The following is a 22,585-nucleotide window of genomic DNA, read 5'->3' as shown; positions in this document are numbered from 1 at the left end:
GATGGCTAATTGGATTTCAAGAGAGATTTCCTGTGTAGGGGATGTCAAAGGTAGGTTTGGAAATACTGAGGTTGAGATACCTGCAAAAATTACAGGCGAAGATTCCAAGTGGGCACTTGGTGATTCCAGACGCAGCAAAACCTGTAATTGTTATCATGGTATCTTCCCTTCCACCCAACTGCTCTAAGAAAAGCCTAGCTTTAATTCTGTAGGATTTCATTAACTATCTCTAACTTCTGGATAATTAGTAAGCTGAAATGACTGTGACTGGGATATGACATAAGAGAGTAAAAAAGGAACTAAAATCTTTTGACCACTGTGGTAGACATATCATGGTTTACCAATAACCCTACTACAACTGGGAAGGGTTATGAGATTAATTTTTTAATGAAATATAAGTAAAAGTTATATGCCTATTTTTTCAGACCAGAAGCAGTAAAAGACCTGTGAATAATTCTTTTATCTTTCTTTTTTTAGGCAACCAGATGCTGTAGTTATGAGATGGGGGAGTCTCAATCAAGCTTGAGTCACTGAGGGACTGCATCCCCACTGACTCTTAAGTATTTGTGGTATGAGATTGCTGAGAACTTGGTTCATAGATTAGCATCCTGATAAAATCACCAAATTTATTCTTGACACTATAGTAGGTCATCCATGTATTTTCCTGTTAATCTTCCTTGTAATTCAAGGAGATACTAATTATTAACTTCCATTTAAAAAAAGAAGAAAGATCAAAGTGAGCTTATATAAACTAATGAGAGAAAGGGGATCACAAAGCCCAGCTATAGATAATAGCTGAAATAAAGACTTGTCAGAGTAATAGAAGAGATAAAAATGCCTAACCTGAAAGAATACAAGAAGTCGAATAGGGTCAGAGTTGGGGAGAAATATGATGTGCCCAAGGACAAGTACATTTGCATATTAATTTCAAAAACATTATTTCAAACAGCTGCCCAAGTTAAGTATTTTCAAGTTAAGATATGAAGCATGGTTTAATAGGCTACAAATCTCTGTAGCTTGTATAATTCAGTTAACTTTTTCTTGTGTATATGTCAAGTCTTGGTTTCTCTAGTTCAATTCAGTCCTGATTTTTCTGGGATATTTTCTCCACAATATTAGGTACTGAATTATTTCTTCTGCCATTTCTGCAGTATTTTTAAAGCAAATGGTTAAAATCTTTTATCTTGAGTTTTATTTGTCTTTGTGATTTCCCCATTTGTTGGGTACATTCAATTTTGGGTACATTTATCAAGCATTTAATACCAGGATATTTTACATGCATGTCAACAATCTATGAAATACTAAAATCAGTTTTGGATACGACACTAAAAATAAAAACTTGAAAGAAATCTTCATTTCATCAGAGTTATAATGAATAACTTTTATTTATTTATTTTTAAAACTATAATAGAGATCTATTTAAAGTAATACATTTACAGCCCAGATAGTTCTACATTGTATATTTCAGGTTTAACCAACTTCATAAAAATACTTTACGATAGCTGCATCCAGATTTAGACTACATGATTTTTTTTTGCCCATTCTTCTCTCTCTTTTCTTTCCCGAATAACCTCCTTCAGATGTGGTTCAAGGTAGAATTTATCCTCCTCATATTTTGTCCACTGCTCTTGAGGCAAGATCTGCTGCCTCACGGTCAGGTCCAGGGCTCTCTTAATGCGAAACATCCTGTCATTATAAAGGTTCTCAGGAAGCCTTCTTATGGCTTCTTTTACATCGTCATTCTCATATATTGTATCATCTCGCATTAAGCCCAGTTTATTGAACCCGGCAGCATTGTAATACCATTTTCGAATACCCTGCAGCGATTTGCGTGATGCCGCAACGGCAGGCCTACCCGCCATTTTAACCCGAGACAGAAGCGTTGCCTGCTGGGCAAGTCCTAGAGGTCACGCAAGGCACAGTGCGCAGGCGTGTTAAGTCAACGTCGCGAGGAGGGGCGGGGGGGGAGGGGGAGAGAGAGAGAGAGAGAGAGAGAGAGAGAGAGAGAGAGAGAAAGAGCGAGCAATTCTGGCGGCCGGCATGAACAACTTTTAAAATTAAGGTTAGTTGGGATAATGAATTTCCTGGAAAATGACCGATTTTAATCCTTTCCCACCCACCCCCGCCCCAAGGTGCATAACCTATTTCTTTTCTTTCTCAGGTAATTAGTTAAGGTATTAATTTTTTTGTTTGGAGTTATGCTTCAACATAGATAGATAGACCTTCAATCTGGTAGCATTCCCATGACTTGAGGTGGCAAGCATAAAATATTTTTATGTTAGCTGTTTTTAGTCTGTGGTGTTATTTAAAATTTAAAACAACAGCACTTAATAGTTCGAAAAAAGAAAAGTAGATGTTAAATTTTTACTGTAAATAAAGAAATGCTTTACTATTTTTTTATCCAAATTATTTATTTTTTTAACATCTTTATTGGAGTATAACAGCTTTACAATGGTGTGTTGGTTTCTGCTTTATAACAAAGTGAATCAGTTATACATATACATATGTTACCATATCTCTTCCCTCTTGCGTCTCCCTCCCTCCCACCCCCCCTATACCACCCCTCTAGGTGGTCACAAATCACCGAGCTGATCTCTGTGTGCTATGCGGCTGCTTCCCACTAGCTACCTATTTTACGTTTGGTAGTGTATATATGTCCAAGCCACCCTCTCACTTTGTCACAGCTTACCCTTTCCCCTCCCCATATCCTCAAGTCCATTCTGTAGTAGGTCTGTGTCTTTATTCCCGTCTTACCCCTAGGTTCTTCATGACATTTTATTTTGCTTAGATTCCATATATATGTGTTAGCATACGGTATTTGTCTTTCTCATTCTGACTTACTTCACTCTGTATGACAGACTCTAGATCCATCCACCTCACTACAAATAACGCAATTTCATTTCTTTATATGGCTGAGTAATATTCCATTGTATATATGTGCCACATCTTCTTTATCCATTCTTCCGATGATGGGCACTTAGGTTGTTTCCATTTTCGGGCTATTATAAATAGAGCTGCAATGAACATTTTGGTACATGACTCTTTTTGAATTATGGTTTGCTCAGGGTATATGCCCAGTAGTGGGATTGCTGGGTCATATGGTAGTTCCATTTGTAGTTTTTTAAGGAACCTTCATACTGTTCTCCACAGTGGCTGTATCAATTTACATTCCCACCAACAGTGCAAGAGGGTTCCCTTTTCTCCACACCCTCTCCAGCATTTATTATTTCTAGATTTTTTGATGATGGCCATTCTGACTGGTGGGAGATGATATCTCATTGTAGTTTTGATTTGCATTTCTCTAATGATTAATGATGTTGAGCATCCTTTCATGTGTTTGTTGGCAATCTGTATTTCTTCTTTGGAGAAATGTCTATTTAGGTCTTCTGCCCATTTTTGGATCGGGTTGTTTGATTTTTTGTTATTGAGCTGCATGAGCAGCACGTAAATTTTGGAGATTAATCTTTGTCAGTTGCTTCATTTACAAATATTTTCTCCCATTCTGAGGGTTGTCTTTTGGTCTTGTTTATGGTTTCCTTCGCTGTGCAAAAGCTTTGAAGCTTCATTAAGTCCCATTTGTTTATTTTTGTTTTTATTTCCATTTCTCTAGGAGGTGGGTCAAAAAGGATCTTGCTGTGATTTATGTCATAGAGTGTTCTGCCTATGTTTTCCTCTAAGAGTTTGATAGTTTCTGGACTTACATTTAGGTTTTAATCCATTTTGAGCTTATTTTTGTGTATGGTGTTAGGGAATGTTCTAATCTCATACTTTCACATGTACTTATCCAGTTTTCCCAGTACCACTTATTGAAGAGGCTGTCTTTTCTCCACTGTGTATTCTTGCCTCCTTTATCAAAGATAAGGTGACCATATGTGCGTGAGTTTACCTCTGGGCTTTCTATCCTGTTCCATTGATCTATCTTTCTGTTTTTGTGCCAGTACCATAGTGTCTTGATTACTGTAGCTTTGTAGTATAGTCTGAAGTCAGGGAGCCTGATTCCTCCAGCTCCGTTTTTCGTTCTCAAGATTGCTTTGGCTCTTCGGGGTCTTTTGTGTTTCCATACAAATTGTGAAATTTTTTGTTCTAGTCCTGTGAAAAATGCCAGTGGTAGTTTGATAGGGATTGCATTGAATCTGTAGATTGCTTTTGGTAGTAGAGTCATTTTCACAATGTTGATTCTTCCAATCCAAGAACATGGTATATCTCTCCATCTATTTGTATCATTTTGAATTTCTTTCATCAGTGTCTTATAATTTTCTGCATACAGGTCTTTTGTATCCTTAGGTAGATTTATTTCTAGATATTTTATTCTTTTTGTTGCAATGGTAAATGGGAGTGTTTTCTTGATTTCACTTTCAGATTTTTCATCATTAGAGTATAGGAATGCCAGAGATTTCTGTGCATTGGTTTTGTATCCTGCTACTTTACCAACTTCATTGATTAGCTCTAGTAGTTTTCTGGTAGCATCCTTAGGATTCTCTATGTATAGTATCATGTCGTCTGCAAACAGTGACAGCTTTACTTCTCCTTTTCTGATTTGGATTCCTTTTATTTCCTTTTCTTCTCTCATTGCTGTGGCTAAAATTTCCAAAACTATGTTGAATAAGAGTGGTGAGAGTGGGCAACCTTGTCTTGTTCCTGACCTTAGTGGAAATGGTTTCAGTTTTTCACCGGACGATGTTCGCTGTGGGTTTGTCATATATGGCCTTTATTATGTTGAGGAAAATTCCCTCTATGCCTACTTTCTGAAGGGTTTTTATCATAAATGGGTGTTGAATTTTGTCAAAAGTTTCTCTGCATCTACTGAGATGATCATATGGTTTTTCTCCTTCAATTTGTTAATATGGTTTATCACGTTGATTGATTTTCGTATGTTGAAGAATCCTTGGATTCCTGGAATAAACCTCACTTGATCATGGTGTATGATTCTTTTAATGTGCTGTTGGATTCTGTTTGCTAATATTTTGTTGAGGATTTTTGCATCTATGTTCATCTGTGATACTGGCCTATAGTTTTCTTTCTTTGTGACACCTTTGTCTGGTTTTGGTATCAGGGTGGCAGTGGCCTCGCAGAATGAATTTGGGAATGTTCCTTCCCTGCTATATTTTGGAAGAGTTTGAAAAGGATATCTGTTAGCCCTTCTCTAAATGTTTGATAGAATTCGCCTGTGAAGCCATCTGGTCCTGGGCTTTTGTTTGTTGGAAGAATTTTAATCACACTTTCAATTTCAGTGCTGGTGATTGCTCTGTTCATATTTTCTATTTCTTCCTGATTCAGTCTTGGCAGGTTGTGCCTTTCTAAGAATTTGTCCATTTCTTCCAGGTTGTCCATTATGTTGGCATAGAGTTGCTTATAGTAATCCCTCATGTATTTCTCCAGCGTCAGTTGTTACTTCTCCTTTTTCATTTCTAATTCTATTGATTTGAGTCTTCTCCCTTTTTTTCTTGATGTGTCTGGCTAATGGTTTATCAATTTTGCTTATCTTCTCAAAGAATCAGCTTTTAGTTTTATTGATCTTTGCTATCCTTTCCTTCATTTCTTTTTCATTTATTTCTGATCTGATCTTTATGATTTCTTTCCTTCTGCTAACTTTGGGGTTTTTTTGTTCTTCTTTCTCTAATTGCTTGAGGTGCAAGTTTAGGTTGTTTATTCGAGATGTTTCCTGTTTCTTAAGGTAGGATTGTATTGCTATAAACTTCCCTCTTAGAACTGCTTTTGCTGCATCCCATAGGTTTTGGGTCATCGTTTCTCCATTGTCATTTGTTTCTAGGTATTTTTTGATTTCCTCTTTGATTTCTTCAGTGATCACTTCATTATTAAGTAGTGTATTGTTTAGCCTCCATGTGTTTGTATTTTTTACAGATCTTTTCCTGTAATTGATATCTAGTCTCATGGTGTTGTGGTCAGAAAAGATACTTGATACAATTTCAATTTTCTTAAATTTACCAAGGGTTGATTTGTGACCCAAGATATGATCTATCCTGGAGAATGTTCCATGAGCACTTGAGAAAAATGTGTGTTCTGTTGTTTTTGGATGGAATGTCTTATAAATATCAATTAAGTCCATCTTGTTTAGTGTATCATTTAAAGCTTGTGTTTCCTTATTTATTTTCATTTCGGATGATCTGTCCATTGGTGAAAGTGGGATGTTAAAATCCCCTACTATGAATGTGTTACTTCTTTTGCTTTACGCGGGCCACTCACACCTGTGGCCTCTCCCGTTGTGGAGCACAGGCTCTGGACGCACAGGATCAGGGGCCATGGCTCACGGGCCCAGCCACTCTGCGGCATGTGGGATCTTCCCAGACTGGGGCACGAACCCGTGTCCCCTGCATCGGCAGGTGGACTCTCAACCACTGCGCCACCAGGGAAGTCCTGTGTTACACTTTTTTGGTCTATTTCCCCTTTTATGGCTGTTATTTCCCTTTTTATGGCTGTTAGTACTTGCTATATATATATACACATATATATATATATACACATATATATATATATATATATTTTTTTTTTTTGCGGTGCGCAGGCCTCTCACTGTTGTGGCCTCTCCCGTTGCAGAGCACAGGCTCTGGACGCGCAGGCTCAGCGGCCATGGCTCACAGGCCCAGCTGCTCCGTGGCATGTGGGATCCTCCCGGACCGGGGTACAAACCCGTGTCCCCGGCATCGGCAGGCGTACTCTCAACCACTGCACCACCAGGGAAGCCCCTGCCTTATATATTGAGGTGCTCCTATGTTGGGTGCATAAATATTCACAATTGTTATATCTTCTTCTTGGATCGATCCCTTGATCATTATGTAGTGTCCTTCTTTGTCTCTTGTAATAGTCTATTTTAAAGTCTATTTCATCTGATATAAGAATTACTATTCCAGCTTCCTTTTGATTTCCATTTGCATGGAATATCTTTTTCCATCCTGTCACTTCAGTCTGTATGTGTCCCTAGGTCTGAAGTGGGTGTCTTGTGCACAGCATATATATGGGTCTTGTTTTTGTATCCATTCAGACAGTCTGTGTCTTTTATGGGAGCATTTAATCCATTTACATTTAAGGTAGTTTTTGATATGTATGTTCCTATTCCCATTTTCTTAATTGTTTTGGTTCGTTATTGTAGGTCTTTTCCTTCTCTTGTGTTTCTTGCCTTGAGAAGTTCCTTTAGCAGTTGTTGTAAAGCTGGTTTGGTGGTGCTGAACTCTCTCAGCTTTTGCTTGTCTGTAAAGCTTTTAATTTATCCATCAAATCTGAATGAGATCCTGCTGGGTAGAATAATCTTGGTTGTAGGTTTTCTCCTTCATCACTTTAAATATGTCCTGTCAGTCCCTTCTAGCTTGCAGAGTTTCTGCTGAAAGATCAGCTGTTAACCTTATGGGGATTCCCTTGTGTGTTATTTGTTGTTTTTCCCTTGCTGCTTTTAATATGTCTTCTTTGTATTTATCTTTTTATAGTTGGATTAATATGTGTCTTGGCGTATTTCTCCTTGGATTTATCCTGTATGGGACTCTCTGTGCTTCCTGGACTTGATTAACTATTTCCTTTCCCATATTAGGAAAGTTTTCAACTATAATGTCTTCAAATATTTTCTCAGTCTCTTTCTTTTTCTCTTCTTCTTCTTCTTATGGGACCCCTATAATTCTAATGTTGGTGCGTTTAATGTTGTCTCAGAGGTCTCTGAGACTGTCCTCAGTTCTTTTCATTCTTTTTTCTTTATTCTGCCCTACAGTAGTTATTTCCACTATTTTATCTTCCAGGTAACTTATCTGTTCTTCTGCCTTAGTTATTCTGCTATTGATCCCTTCTAGAGTATTTTTAATTTCATTTATTGTGTTGCTCATAGTTGCTTGTTTCCTCTTTAGTTCTTCTAGGTCCTTGTTAAATGTTTCTTGCATTTTGTCTATTCTATTTCCAAGATTTTGGATCATCTTTACTATCATTCTTCTGAATTCTTTGTGGCTCTCAGGCTGTAGAGCGCAGGCTCAGTAGTTGTGGCGCAAGGGCTTAGTTGCTCTGCAGCATGTAGGATCTTCCCAGACCAGGCCTTGAGCCTGTGTTCCCTGCTTTGGCAGGTGGATTCTTAACCACTGCACAAGCAGGGAAGTCCCAACCTCATTTATTTTTGCTAAATTTTAATTGCTTGTCTTTTTCTAACTGATTTTTAAGCATTATTTACAGAAGCTAAAAAAAATTTAAAAATTGCTGGTTAGGCACATACATTTAAAATTTCTTCCAATTTAGGGATGTTTTTCACTTTCTTTATGGTGCTTTTTCTCATGCAGAAAATTTTTGAATTTTTACAAGAGTCGAAATTGTCAGGTTTTTCCTTATCAGTTGCCATTTCTATGCTATTTTAAAGAAATCCTTTCCTACTCAAACATTTTAAACATTTTCTACTCTATGTTCTGAAAAAATTTCCTGTTTTGTGTCTCACACTTAGTACTTTTCATTAATTCACATGGAAATTTTTATTTTTGTTTTATTTGAGTTAAGGAATCAGCTTTAACTTTGATCATATAAATGGTAATTCTCAGAACATTATTTTTGTTTACCCATAATTGCCTAATAAATTTATAATGTCACATTTGTTATGGACTAAGTTAAAGGCTCTCTTTTCTTTGTAGACTAATGACACTTTTAAATATTATATTTATATGTATTACTATATTGTATCTATCTAGATCTACTGGTACTAATATTTTTTTTTCTTCAAATGGTTCTTTAGCATTTTGTATACACTTTAAAATTAGCTTCTAAAGTTATATGAAAAAATCTGAATATGTGGTTGAAATTTTCTTGATTTTATAGATTCATTAAGGAAACGTTTGTCTCTATCTTTAATATTTTCTCCATTTTTAAGCATCTCATCATTTATTCAGGTTTTTAAAAAATATTTCAATACGGTTTTTCTTTTATATTTTTCCATTAAGACTTTGACCATTTATATGATAGTCATTCCTTAATACTTTAGAGTTTCTTTTGCCATTTAGGTTACACCAATTTAACAATTAACCTTTTTGGCCTGATGATAATATTTTTCTTCTTTTGAATCTAGCATATTTTTTGAACTCTCCTATTAGTTTTAATTGTTCTTTTATTCTGTATGAGTAATAGTAATTCTATTTCTTCCTTTCTAACCACACTTCCTCTGAGCACTAACCCAACTCCTAAATCATAACCTCCTAATGATTACCTTACTGATGGATTCAATTCAGCTTATTTGGTTCAAAAAGAATGAGTAGAATTATTATGAATGGACACTTGTATGTTCAGTCCTATAGATTTCCACTTCCAATTTCAATCCCAGAGCCTGTAACCACATGCTTAAGTTGAGTGCAGGAGAGGAAAATTTAAAAAATTAGGGCCACACAGGATGTAGTGGGCAGCAAAGGCTCACCTATTTCAACAATGCCAAATAACAAATAATTTAAAAGTATGTAACATGGATGCATACACACAGACACAAAATTATCACTTTTTTCCCTGTGTTCACATGGGAAAGCTGTTAGTGTTTAAACATTAAGTGGTTATATATTGTCGAGTTTGTTGTATATATCTTAGTAGGCTAAATAAGTTACTTTCCATTTCTACTTTTCAAATAAATTTTGTTATGAATATGCATCTTTTTAAAATTGAGATTATGAATTGAGATTAACACATGGTTTCTTTCTTTTAGTCTGATCTGATAATTCACAGAATAAATAGATTCAGTAACATTGACGCACTCTTGTATCGCTAATATATACAAACAACTTTGTATATATATGTGTATATTTACAATATATATAGAAAGCAATATGTAATGTAACTTTGTATTGTATAAAATATTATACATGACAATATGATGTAGTGTAGGTAGTATAAATATTTTATATAGAATATACCTTAAAAGGTGTATAGGATATATAGCATATGATATTTTCCAGGTAATATCATATGCAAAATTATTCTGTTTCTTCTCTAGACAGTCCTGGTTTGGTATTGGAATATCTTATCTATATAAATTGAGGAACTCTTATGATTTGGATGACTATCTTAGGTTGTTTGAGAGTGGACTTGTTAATTGGTCCCAAGTAGACACTCTCTTTACAATTCATTGGATTTAATTATTTTTCATTTTTATGACTAGAACTAATCAAAGTTGCATTACGCACACACACACACACAAATTGTATCTAAACAAATAGAACGTTGTGTTTATTGCCAGGCTCCAGCTGTGTGTGTGTGTGTGTGTGTGTGTGTGTGTGTGTGTGTGTGTGTGTGTCTGCAGGTGTGTATGGAATTTATACAGGGTGAAAACTAAAGTGTAATTCATGCAGATAAACCACTGAAATATTGATTAGAAAATATAACATATATTCCAGGGTTCCTTTATTATCTAATCCTAATGAATTCACAGCTTTCAGATAGTATATAACTAACAAAGAGTGATTTTCAATGCTAAGAAAAACTAAAAGACAAATTTAGAAAAGTAAAAATTTTAAACAACAATTGATGAATAAGGTACACTTTTGAAGATTTCATGAACCAGGAAATAAATCATAGCAGTTTTAGAAAACCATCAGCTAACATATATTTTGAGTCAAAAATTCCACAATCTTAGAATGACGCAAAGTTATTGTTTTAGGCATTTTTCACCTAAAACATTGTTTTGCATGATTATAAAACATTATCAGTTAATTATTTTCATCACATAAATAATATCTGTTAAATTGAACATATATGTCACTATAAAGACAAGACAAAGGAAAAAAATATTTTTCTTCTTACGAACAATATATTCTACTCTCCGAAGAATTTGTTACAGTTATTTATTTTGTCCTCAATTTCCATTATAAAGATATTATTTTGGTTTTCACTTGTTGAAAATCTTTTTAGCCACTTCTTATTATAGTATTGTAAATAAAGACACAGTTGTACTCTATTTGACAATTTTTGCTGATGTTGTATTAGTAGCTCAATAAAGCCTAGTCAAATATATCCAAAAAATGTTCCTTTCTCCAATTATCAATTGTTTTCAGTACATCTTTACAACTACAATATCTATAAATTTATTCTACCATCAAAAGCAATACTTCGTAAGCACCACTTCTAAATGGTGTGGAAAATATGATTCTGTTATTGAAAAAGGCATAATATAAACATGATTCTTTTAAAGGCCCAAATCATAGTGAATGAAAAAAAGAGTTTAAAGTCATATACCCTGTATTTTGCTTGGGTGAGTGTGTCTGTGTGTGTCTGTGTGTGTATAGGATCAATGCAAAATTTTGAAATTCATAAAATAGTATCACAGAATCATATAGTATCAGATTCAGAGGAACCGGGTGAAATATTAAAAGCATTTCAGCAAAAACACTTTTTTGACAATAGTAGTAGTAATGATTTGTTTAAACTCTGAACACATGACAATACTGTTATTATTTTATGTTGGAGCTGATTACATTTTTTCTACTTTAAAATTTTTACTATGCATGAAGAGAATCCCTTGATCCTTAAATGTATAAAGTAAACAGTAACTTGGTTAGTTCCATCCCTCTATTTGTGGGAAATGATTTACACATCTTATTCTACTCTGGATAAAATGTAGATTTTCCACTCCATAGCTTCTGATTCACCAGTTAGGTATTTTTAACAAGCACTATAGGTGATTCTAAGGCAAATAGTCTGAGGACACTACCATCATCATTATCATTATCATCATCATCATCATCATCATCATCATCATCATCTTGTCTAACAAGTATTGAGGACTTACTCCATGATTATAACTATACAAAGAGTATGCCATTCTTTAATTAATTTGTCTTACAACAATTCTATGGTATATTTTCTTTTAATGTTGCTATTTTATAAATGCAGACAATGAACATATGTAGGTTAACTAGCTTTGCTTAGCCATGTAATAATTGGTGGGATTGGAGTTAAATCCAGAGAGCTTGTTTCTTTCTGAGTGGGTACATTTAACCAATGTGGTTGCAGGGTTCTGGAATATGGATGCTATTTTGGAAATGAAATATGTGTGCAGATATTGGCCAAGGTTTATTTTTAGAGCAGTGGTTTCTGAACTTTCATATTTTATACTCCTATCAGAAAAAAATTGCTGAAGGTGGACTCCAATATTTGTTGTATATTTATATACTAATCATTTACTTCTACAACTTTTACCTCTATATAGATATCTTATAAATCACACTGAAAATTGAAATGCAAAAGAATGAGATAAAACATCAATACAAATAGAATTTCTTATATTTTCCCACAGTTCAGTTGACGGTCTTGTGTATGCCCTATGTTACATAAACACCTATTTGGAGACTGTTCTGCAAGGTAGAGGAGCACCAAATGGCCATGTTGGATGTTCCAAATCCACATCCCCCACTTTATCCTGCTTCCCTTCTCTTCAAGAGAATAGTCTGCTCTGGTTCTCAGACTGACTTTTACCGTAAAGCCCTGATCATGTAGTAGTAACTTTCTGGTTGCCAAATTATATCAAGAATGGATGGTTATTATAAATAATAAAGGTTGAGAATACATAATAGTAGATAAAGGTATGACATGAAGTAAATAATTAAATCAAATAAACCATATAATATCCATCTGGTTCTTTTTCTTAATTATATTACTTATTTAAGTCTTCATTTAATATTAAATTAATGCTAACTATTAAGGAAAATCTGTATAAAATGTAAAGATTTGTACATATATAGATACAAGAGTTGCATGGTACTAATCAGGGTGCTTAAACACTCTCAGATTGAGTTTCTCCAATTGTAAAATGAGATAACATACCTGACTTCTATGTATGTTGTGATGTCATTTAAAAAGAACTGGAACTGCACCTGGAACATATTAAATGTGCACTAAAATTAGTTATTATTATGCCATAAACATGGCATTTATTTAAATGTTTATAATCACAGATTTCTTCGTAACCCTCTAATTAATCCATCCTTAGGGTGCATAAGAGAATCACTAGTAAGTCCCCATTACTACAGGAATAAAAAATCAAAGGAGTAACTGTAAACATTAATGTTGTTTAAATCATAGAGGAAAGAACTCCTTTCAAGACAGGGCAACAAAAAATAGGAAATATTTGCTGCAGACTGTATACAAATGATTTCAGGTTTATACACCCAAAGCTAACGTATGCAGTTTCTATTATGTGAAAAGTCAGGTTTTGAAGTAGAAACGTACTATAAATAGTGACAAGACCTAACACACTTTAGAGATAGAATCAGAAGGCTAAAACCATCACCTTATAGTGCCATTGTCACATCTAAATATAGATTTAGAAAAGTTGATTCCATGAACTCGTAAACTGAAATCTATCTACTTGCCTATCAACTTTCTTTAATAAAGAAACATATATCCTCAAGTACAAAGCTGTAATGATAGTTGGGGATATCTAAATCAATCACCTGAGTCATTGCCCAAAAAATCTAGTGAAATCCAATTTCATGACTAGTTTTTTAAAAGGTGGAGGGTGGTTAAAAGATAAATTTGAGAAAATCTCTTAGGAAGTAGAATAACAAGGCATAGATCTAGAAACTTGGATAGAAAAGATCAGGAAATTAGAGGGTTAATTCAAAAGGCACAGCATCCACAAGTAAATCTCAAAGAAAATGGAGGGGAAATACTATTACAGGATAAATGTCCATTTACTGTCTTCATGGTCTCTCATTCAGTCTACAGAAAAATGCAGTCTGTTTTTTTCTGCCAATACTACTGTACAATGCAACCAATCCATTGAGGTCAAAAGGGATCCCCTTTATTTCTTTCTATAAATTTAATAAATACTTTTATTTATTTTTTTTTAATTAACTTCACAGTGGCATGGCACATTGTTGCCTGCACCATAACCACACATCCTTTTCAAAAATCTCCCGTTTTTGGTTTGCAAAACTCCATACACGTTTGTGGTTCTCTTTTGTCTGAGGAATCTCTATTTCATTTTACTGTCCTATTTCTTAAATTATGGAGTTGCATTCTTAAGGAATTTTTTGTTCATTCGATTCATGTTTATCTCCTGGTTTTACAGCTTCAATTAATATTTATGTCCTGAAGCATCACAAAGCAATCTCAATAGTCCATATATATCACTTTCCTGATCTACAAACCTATTTTCCAAGAGGCATTTCAATGTCCATGTCTCACACAGAAGTAATTATCTTTTATCCCCCATTCCACATCATCACTATGTTGTTTCTTTCACTGAATGAAACCAGGTTCCACTCAGAAACTCTCAGTTGAATAAAAATTCCCCTTTAATATTTTCCTCACTTTACCTCTCATATATATTCAGGCTTCATCTATGGTCAATTCTACCTCTTAAGTCTTTCAAAGATATGCACTAATCTCCTACAACCTCTAAATTCCTAAACCAATTTCTTGTTATTAGTTGCTTCTCATACCAGCAAAATAAATTGGAATGATATTTTGAAATTAGAAAATATCTTTCAGGAGTGTTAAAGATTTCAGACCATTTAATCTACTAAACTCAGGTCTGAAACTCTATCCTACAGAAAGAAACTGACATTTAGAAAATTCTGGTGCAATGCATTTGTTTATTGTGTGAAGAATTTGGAAACTTAATTGTTGAAGCTAGTTGAGTAATTTTTGACATCTACACTCAGTCAAATGTTTAAAGAGGTTGGACAGAATTATGACAATGACAGTGCATAGTTTTGTAGTAGAAAAACTATATGCTATCAGGAAAGTAGAGTTTGATAGTGAGTTGTATTTAATTAGAAAAATCAGTATTAACAAATGAGCATGAAAAATAGATATCTTTCCTAAAGTGCCACTAAAAGAGACCATTACAATATCAGCAAAAATTTACCTATTACCAGCATTAATATGCACCCTAAGTGTCCAGATTTTGTTTCTTATACCATTCATTAATTAAAAACAAAAACTGGTGCATCTTGATGAATAGCTCAAGAGAAGTTTTACAAGTGATTCTCAACAGTTAGAAAAGAGTGGATTGAAGAGTGACTAAAGGTCAAGAATTGAGTCCCAAGAGTAGATGTGTCTCTCAGAGTAGTTGCAAATAGATGGAAAACAGAGATATGTCTCTGCCCTAGGGGGCTTAGAGTTAATGAAGAATTTTTTAAGATAGAAATTACAGTGTTTGAGAGCCCATTTGTAGGACAATTAAATGAGCAATAATAAGCAAAGATGCTGCAAAGAAAAAAATAAACCAAGCACCAAAGTAACCACTCAATAAATTCTGTTTATTATTAAGAATGATAATATATAAGTAAATAATAATAATGAATTACCACTGTTTATGCTTCGCTATGACTTTAGAGTGAAACAATAAATTCAGGAACTTCAAATAATCTCTCAGAATATTCCATGTGTTAAGATAACACTTACTCAAATCAACTTCAAAACTGAAATAAAAAAGTTTATAAAGAGTTTACTATTACGATATTTACTCACAAAAAGTTGGATTAAAATTATTAGAAATTCTGGGTCCTAATATGGAATGTACATTTCAAAGGACATGTTTTTAAAGGAAGTGAGAATATATCTCTTTTAGTACAAAATATTTTTAAACAAACGCTCCTTCGAGATAAGTAATAGATGTTTTAAAATATATAAAACAGTAAATGTACCTCCAAGAGATGGGATGGGTTAAAAATACATAGACTTAAGGAAGGAAAATCGTCATGAATATAGTTCATTTGAGACGTAGAATTGATTTAAAAAGTAAAATAGGATATCTTACTTAAATTTTTTATTCCTTTGTAATTGATACCAGGGAAGATAAAGATGCTTTTTTTTAGTGCTTAATGTAGAAGCATTCAGTATAACTTTTTTTTTTACGATTTTTTTATGTGGACGATTTTTAAAGTCTTTATTGAATTTGTTACAATATTGCTTCTGTTTTGGTTTTTTGGCTGCAAGACATGTGGGATCTTAGCTCCCCAGCCAGGGATTGAACCCACAACCCCTGCATTGGAAGGCAAAGTCTTAACCACTGGACTGCCAGGGAATTCCCTCATTCAGTATAATATTAATGTAGAAGCTGAATGACTGAATTATTGAGGGAATAAGTGTCTCTGTTTTTCGTAAAAATTTAAGTTATGTGCACTATGAGACACTCCAACCTGTCAACGGGTAGGGAGAGTTCATATATTCTGTGGAAAGGGATGATGTTCTTACATGAAATAATTCCTTACCTAATTTTTTAAAAACTTTGGCAACCCTTATAATTGTTTTGTAATATGTAGAAAGGAGCTAATTAATATCTTACTAAGATTTGTAATATTTAACTCATATACATATAGCCTTAAACATGTATTACTTGTCCTTTTTTCCCTACAAAACAAAAGCTTAGTGGTATCATTATAATACAATGTCCATACCTCATGAAAATTATTCTTATGAGTTAAGAACTGTGTGTTTTAGACGTTGGTTTAAAAAAATCCTATGTATATATGGAATATACATATATGCACACGTGTATACACACACAATGACAGCACTGTTTCACACCTTTAAAATAATTTAAATTTGCAGCAACATGGATGGACTTGGAGGACATTATGCTAAGTGAAATAAGTCAGGCAGAGAAAGACAATTACTCTATGATATCATTTATATGTGAAATCTAAAAATTATACACAACTAGTGAAATTAACAAAAAAGAAGCAGACTCACAGATATAGAGAACAAACTAGTAGTTACCACTGGGGAGAGGGAAGGGGGGAGGGAAAATATAGGGGCAGGAGATTAAATGGTACAAACTATTAGGCATAAAATAAGCTCTAAGGATATATTGTACAAAATGGGGAATATAGCCAATATTTTATAATAACTATAAATGGAGTATAACCTTTAAAAGTTGTGAATCGCTATATTGTACACCTGTAACTTATGTAATATTGCACAGAAACTATACTTTAATTTAAAAAGCCAGTTTAAATTTCATATAAGTGACTTTATTAAATCTGCACTCTAACATGGCACAGTATTTTAACAAATAATTTGTGTGGGCTTAAAATTATTAAATGAGTATATATGTAAATTTGAAATTTGACCATAGATAAATATATATACACACATATGTGTGTATATATATATATATATGTGTGTATGCATGTATAGAAACACATATGCTTATTTATTATTAACCAATAAATTTGGAGTCAAATTTTGATATGCCTGTAGAATTGGCATAGTTAGTAGACATTGGTTAAGGACAGAAAATGACCAAAGAGCAACCAATGTTTTAAAAAGCCCCAAGACAAAAGTCCAAATTAGAAGAAGGGGACTTATATCCAATTAAAAAATTACAGCGTGGCCCTTTTATTTTTCATCTAACACTTTGGGGAAAGAGTTATATTTTGCTTCACTAATTCAAGAGCAACTCCAAGAACTGTCAAGAAGTATTTGCTTAATGACAAAAAATACCATTAAAATTTCAAACAGAAGATTCATCCCTATCTTTTTCTTTTCTATCTTTTTTAGTGTTCTAGTTATAGTTTATATCTGTGTCTGAATTTGGTGGTATTATCTCTTTATCAAAGGAGGTCATACAAATACCATATGATATCACTTACATGTGGCATCTAAAATATGACACAAATGAACTTATCTACAAAACAGAAACAGACTCAAAGATACAGAGAGCAGACTTGTTGCCAAGGGGGAGGATTGGTCCGGGAGGGATGGATTGGCAATTTGGGATTAGCAGATGCAAACTATTATATAGAGAATAGCTAAACAACAAGGTCCTACTGTATAGCACAGAGAACTATATTCAATATCCTGTGATAAACCATAAAGGAAAATAATATGAAAAAGAGTGAATCACTTTGCTGTACAGTACTTCAATAAAAAAATTTTTTTTATAAAAGGAGGTCATAGATACTCCACTTGAGATTTTTAAAAATAAAATAGATGGCAAACTCTCGAAAACAATTTAGCTTTAATCCAACTTAAAGGCAGAAAAATGGTGGCATTTTCCGTTCCCATGATTTATGCATAATTTTCTCATTTCCACAGGAACATTTCTAAATTTTGCACTTAGAGAAAATTACCTAGGTTATTTTTAGCCATAACTAATGTGTCAAAATTACTCCCACTTTAATATATTACCCTGCTAATTTACAAAATTCATTTATCATGTAAGTTCTTAGAAGGAAGGAACAGATAAAATGTAAATGTACTGATCTTGTATGTTGATAAGTCACTGTTCTATAATAACATCTCAAACTTGACTTCATATGCCAAAGCAGAGTCCCTGAAAAATTATGTTTTGCTTTAAGACATTTTTTGATGATTCTGAATGTCTTTTATTGAGTACTAATTAATGTGACAAATTTCTGACAAAAACATTTCTACTTTACTAATTCTAGAGGCGTTTTTAATGTGAGACAAGAGTTGTCTTACTGAATCACATCAGAATATTCAAGAGGACATGCAACATTTCAAAAAGAAATTGATTTGCTATAAGTTGTGAAAAGGTGGGTTTTAGAGCATTTTAGCTGAATTCTTTTAATTGAGTGGTGGCAACAAAACTCTCTAGTGGTATAGGTCTTTAAAAAAAGGGTCAAACATGTTTCTTGTCACTATGGAAAAAGTAACTCATTCATTTGTCAAATTTGCGAGCTGTCACCAGCACGGCAAGAAAGAAAGGATTCATATGCTTTATTAAGTTCCATATTTGTTTATGTTTCATCCTTCATCTGTTATGCCAAAGCAAAGATACAGGCATTCGAAGATCATGGTTATTAAAGAAAGTCATCATGACAACAAATTATAAAAGTTCCATTTTCCCATGTTCATCAGCATGGTTCTCAAATATTAGGTCAGTAGCAATAAATCCCAATCTAAATAAAGATATATGAAAAGCTCAATATGTTCTTTTAAACTGTGTAATACATTTATTCCTATTGCATTAGTATTCAATAACATGTTAAATACTATACTATAAGACTTTAAATATAACATACTATTTAAAGGGTACATGTTAAGAGCATGACTGGCAAAAAATTTACTACCAATTTATATTTAGCTACTGATTATTATTTATCAAATTATAGGTACTACATTATGACAAATTTCTGAAAGATGGGTCAGGTTTCTTAAGAATGCATGGGAGGAATTTGTGCACATCATTTTAAAACATCTTCAACTTATAATTTAATTGAATTATTTTTTTAAATTTCCTGGAGATAAGTACCTTAGAAATATTTCAAAGGGGGAAACAAAATAAAACAAAAAATATACTTACGTAATATATGCTTTAAGACTTCTACAAATTGTGTGAAAGTGTGTGTGTGGGTTTAAGCATAAAAGGGCACAAGTAAAGAAAATACTAAAATTGAAACCATAGTACTTCCCTGGAGGTCCAGTAGTTAAGACTCTGTGCTTCCACTGCAGGGGATATGGGTTCAGTCCCTGGTGGGGGAACTAAGATCCCACAGGCCATGCAGTGCAGCCAAAAAAAAAAAAAAAAAAAAATTGAAAACGTAGAAGGAAGATATAATTTACAGAATAATCTGATTCATTTCAGTCATTGTTAAACACTTTGGTAAAGTAGAAAACACATATAAAAAATAAGAGGTCAAATGATTTCTAGATTTCACAAACTGGCTATTTTAAAAGATTAAATAATTCTAGACTTCTAATTTTGTAATGTTTATTCCTTTTGGGAAATATTTTTACTGGTTACAAAATTTGGTAAACAGAAATGTTCAGATTATATTGAAATTTAAATATTTTCAAATTAAAAATTTTAAGTATATATATTTGCATGCTAGTGATATTTAGACATTTAAAGTATTTAGAATTTGAAATAAACAATATTATATAAATGTATATTATTTTATTACATTACTTCATATTGCAAATACATCCAAAATATAAATATATATTAATATATAAATTTTTATATATTATATATTATAATTATATAAAGTTGCAAATATTTTAAATAAATAATGTTTTCTCTCTGGGTATATTAATTAAAAAATAAACTTATAGAGCTAAACTATAAATTTATATAATCTAAAGAAAAGTTTGCCATTCTATTTATGCATCTTTGTTGTTAATCTCTTCAGGTGTTATTTCATATGCTAGTTACTGATTTACTAAACCCCTTTGGCAAATTTACATTGAAATATTTTATTAAAATTAGTAACCCGATTAAAATTATTTGTAATGAACTAGAATTGAAACAATAATAAATGCCTTTCACAGTTTGCATTGCTTAATTTATAGTTTTGTGTAATTTCATATTTGATGAATTAGCCTTCTTATTTCATGTAATAGATATAATAGATTACAAATTAATATGTGTACATGTAATAGATATAATAGATCACAAATTAATATGTGTTTGTATTCATAATATGCTCAATAGTTTAATTTTTTTAGTAGTATTTTTGTAACATTCTTAATTACTTAAGCTTTTTCACTCTAAGAAATTTTGAAAGTCAATAGAAAGTTTGATAGCCAAAAAAACCTGGCAAAGAGGAAGAAAATAAAATAATTATGTCAACTTTAATAATAGATTGTCCTTCAAAGAAACATATAGTTTTATTGACATATGTGAAAAGCTCCATACAGAATATCATTTACTAAGAAATAAATAATTTATTATTTTAAAAATATTTACTCTATAAATAAATATTTTTCTCATATCTTTAAGGTTGATAACTTTACTGCTCACAGCATCTGATAGTAGAGAGGAAAATACAAAAAAAACTTAAGAAACAAAAATCCTGGAGAAAGAAAAAAAAGCAGTAATGCTACATTCCTCCCAAGAAACTTGTTTTAAATTTTCTAGATATAAGCAACTTTTATTTTCCTCAATCTGAACTGTAGAGATGGCAAACTGATTTTTGTTTTAGAGAATGTTCAATGCACATGTCAAGTTTTAAAATTTTTAGAAAATTTTCCTTATGAAGTGCAAATTAGGAGAGTTTTTCAAGTACTTTTTGGCCCTATTTTCATTGAGTTAATTTATATAATCAATACATGCCTGATTATCACATTCTTACCTGTGTATCTTCAAGTTCAATAAGCTCTGCAGAAACAAATTCAAAATTCACATGAAACACATGAGGAATAGTAGGAGAGTTTGTCCCGATTTTGTTTCACAGGCTTCTCATCAAACCTTATATGTGCCGCATTGCTCTGAGTTACAGACGCTTGTGCTTTTAGTACCAAGACATTCAGTATGTCACTGCTTACTGAATGCTATTTTGGGTTCTCTGAGTAGAGCCATGAACACTGAGCCTTTGTGCAAAATATCATAAAGGCATTCTGATGTCCGTTCATAGTCTGGGATTAATATGCAGACAGCTCCAGCAAGTAGCATGAGCTGATTTTTTTCACCCTTTTTTGCTAACAACAACCAAAAAGAAAATAAAGTACTTATTGGCTTGAGGTGATAAGGAGGGAATTCAACTTATGTAAGAGAATTCTGCAAATGGAAAGGACATGCCCTCTACTTGGGGATTAGCTGATGAAACAAATGATCAATTTAAACCGGGCACAGAAGTTACTACAAAGAGAAAAGCTTTTTAACTGTGAGTCTATGCCTTCTGGCTGCTCCTTAATTCAGTCTTTCTATTCAGGAATAAAGTAAAATACAGAAAGAGAGGGCAATGTCTAAATTATAATCCTCTTCTTTTCCTTGGTTTATGCATTACCTAAATATAGTTATTGTATTAAATTTATAATGAGAATTTGTTATAGTTATTGTTATTTATTATGAAATATATAATATTATACTCCATACTGTTTACTCAAGTTGTTTTTAGTTAAAAGTCATCTTTTAACCAAATCAGAGAGAGGTTAAAAAAATGTGAACAGTGTCTAATACTATGATTAATGTATATAAAATTTAATATTTTTATGGTTTACATATGCAATTATTGTGAGGAGACAGCTTCAAATTTCAGAAATATACTTGAGTCCTACAATATCGGGAGTATATACATGTTCATTGTATTTTTTATCATAACAGTGGAAGGAAAGTAGGAAAAAGATTACAACCAACGTTAGTGAGAACTAAATAGATTACGTGACGTCTGATTCATGCTTACTCCGTTTTTCAATTCATAAAAACCAAATTTCATTTGTTACCATTTGCTAAATAAATAGATGTTAGATACCTCTGTACCATGTGGCAAAACCAAACAAGAATAAGTTAAATAAGTTTTTTCCCAAGAGCTATTTTTTAAATTTTAATTGTGGTAAGAACACTTAACATGAGAGTTACCCTCTTGACAAATTGTAAAGTGCACAGTACAGTCTTGTAAACTAGCAGCACAACATTGTACAGCAGATCTCTAGAACTTTCTCATCTTGTATAACGGAAACTTTATACCCATTGAACAACGGCTCCCCATTTCCACCTGCCCCCAGGCCCCATCAACTGCCATTCTACCCTCTGCTTCTGAGTTTGACAAATTAAGACACCTCATATAAGTGGACTCATGCAATATAGCCTTCTGTGAATGACTCATTTCACTTGCATAATGTCCTCTAGATTCATCCATGTTCTAGTGTTTGGGTAAGTATCTAACATCTTATGGAGTATTGTTTCCTGCCTTGATACAGTATCCAGATCCACTCT

General features: G+C 32.9%; 2 protein-coding genes across 3 annotated transcripts in view; both read right to left on the bottom strand.

Annotated features, from left to right (window-relative positions):
- Window positions 1–21,174, bottom strand: part of CDH19 (cadherin 19) — an 86,457-nt gene extending 65,283 nt beyond the window's left edge. For both annotated transcript variants that reach the window (XM_004268074.3, XM_049698007.1), the window contains exons 1-2: window positions 21,003–21,174; window positions 12,775–12,824 (exon numbers count right to left, since the gene is read on the bottom strand). The gene's annotated coding sequence lies outside the window, so the exon portion shown is untranslated. The remainder of the gene's footprint in view (window positions 1–12,774; window positions 12,825–21,002) is intronic.
- On the bottom strand, window positions 1,500–1,922 carry LOC101271752 (cytochrome b-c1 complex subunit 7-like). Its single transcript, XM_033425016.2, has one exon. It carries the CDS (start codon window positions 1,860–1,862, stop codon window positions 1,515–1,517), a length of 348 nt encoding a protein of 115 aa, XP_033280907.1. The 5' UTR covers window positions 1,863–1,922; the 3' UTR covers window positions 1,500–1,514.
- Window positions 21,175–22,585: the final 1,411 nt, after the last annotated feature.

The sequence above is a fragment of the Orcinus orca genome, chromosome 15, assembly GCF_937001465.1.
Source record: "Orcinus orca chromosome 15, mOrcOrc1.1, whole genome shotgun sequence".
NCBI lineage: Eukaryota > Metazoa > Chordata > Mammalia > Artiodactyla > Delphinidae > Orcinus > Orcinus orca.
This window is presented reverse-complemented; position numbering and strand designations above follow the sequence as displayed.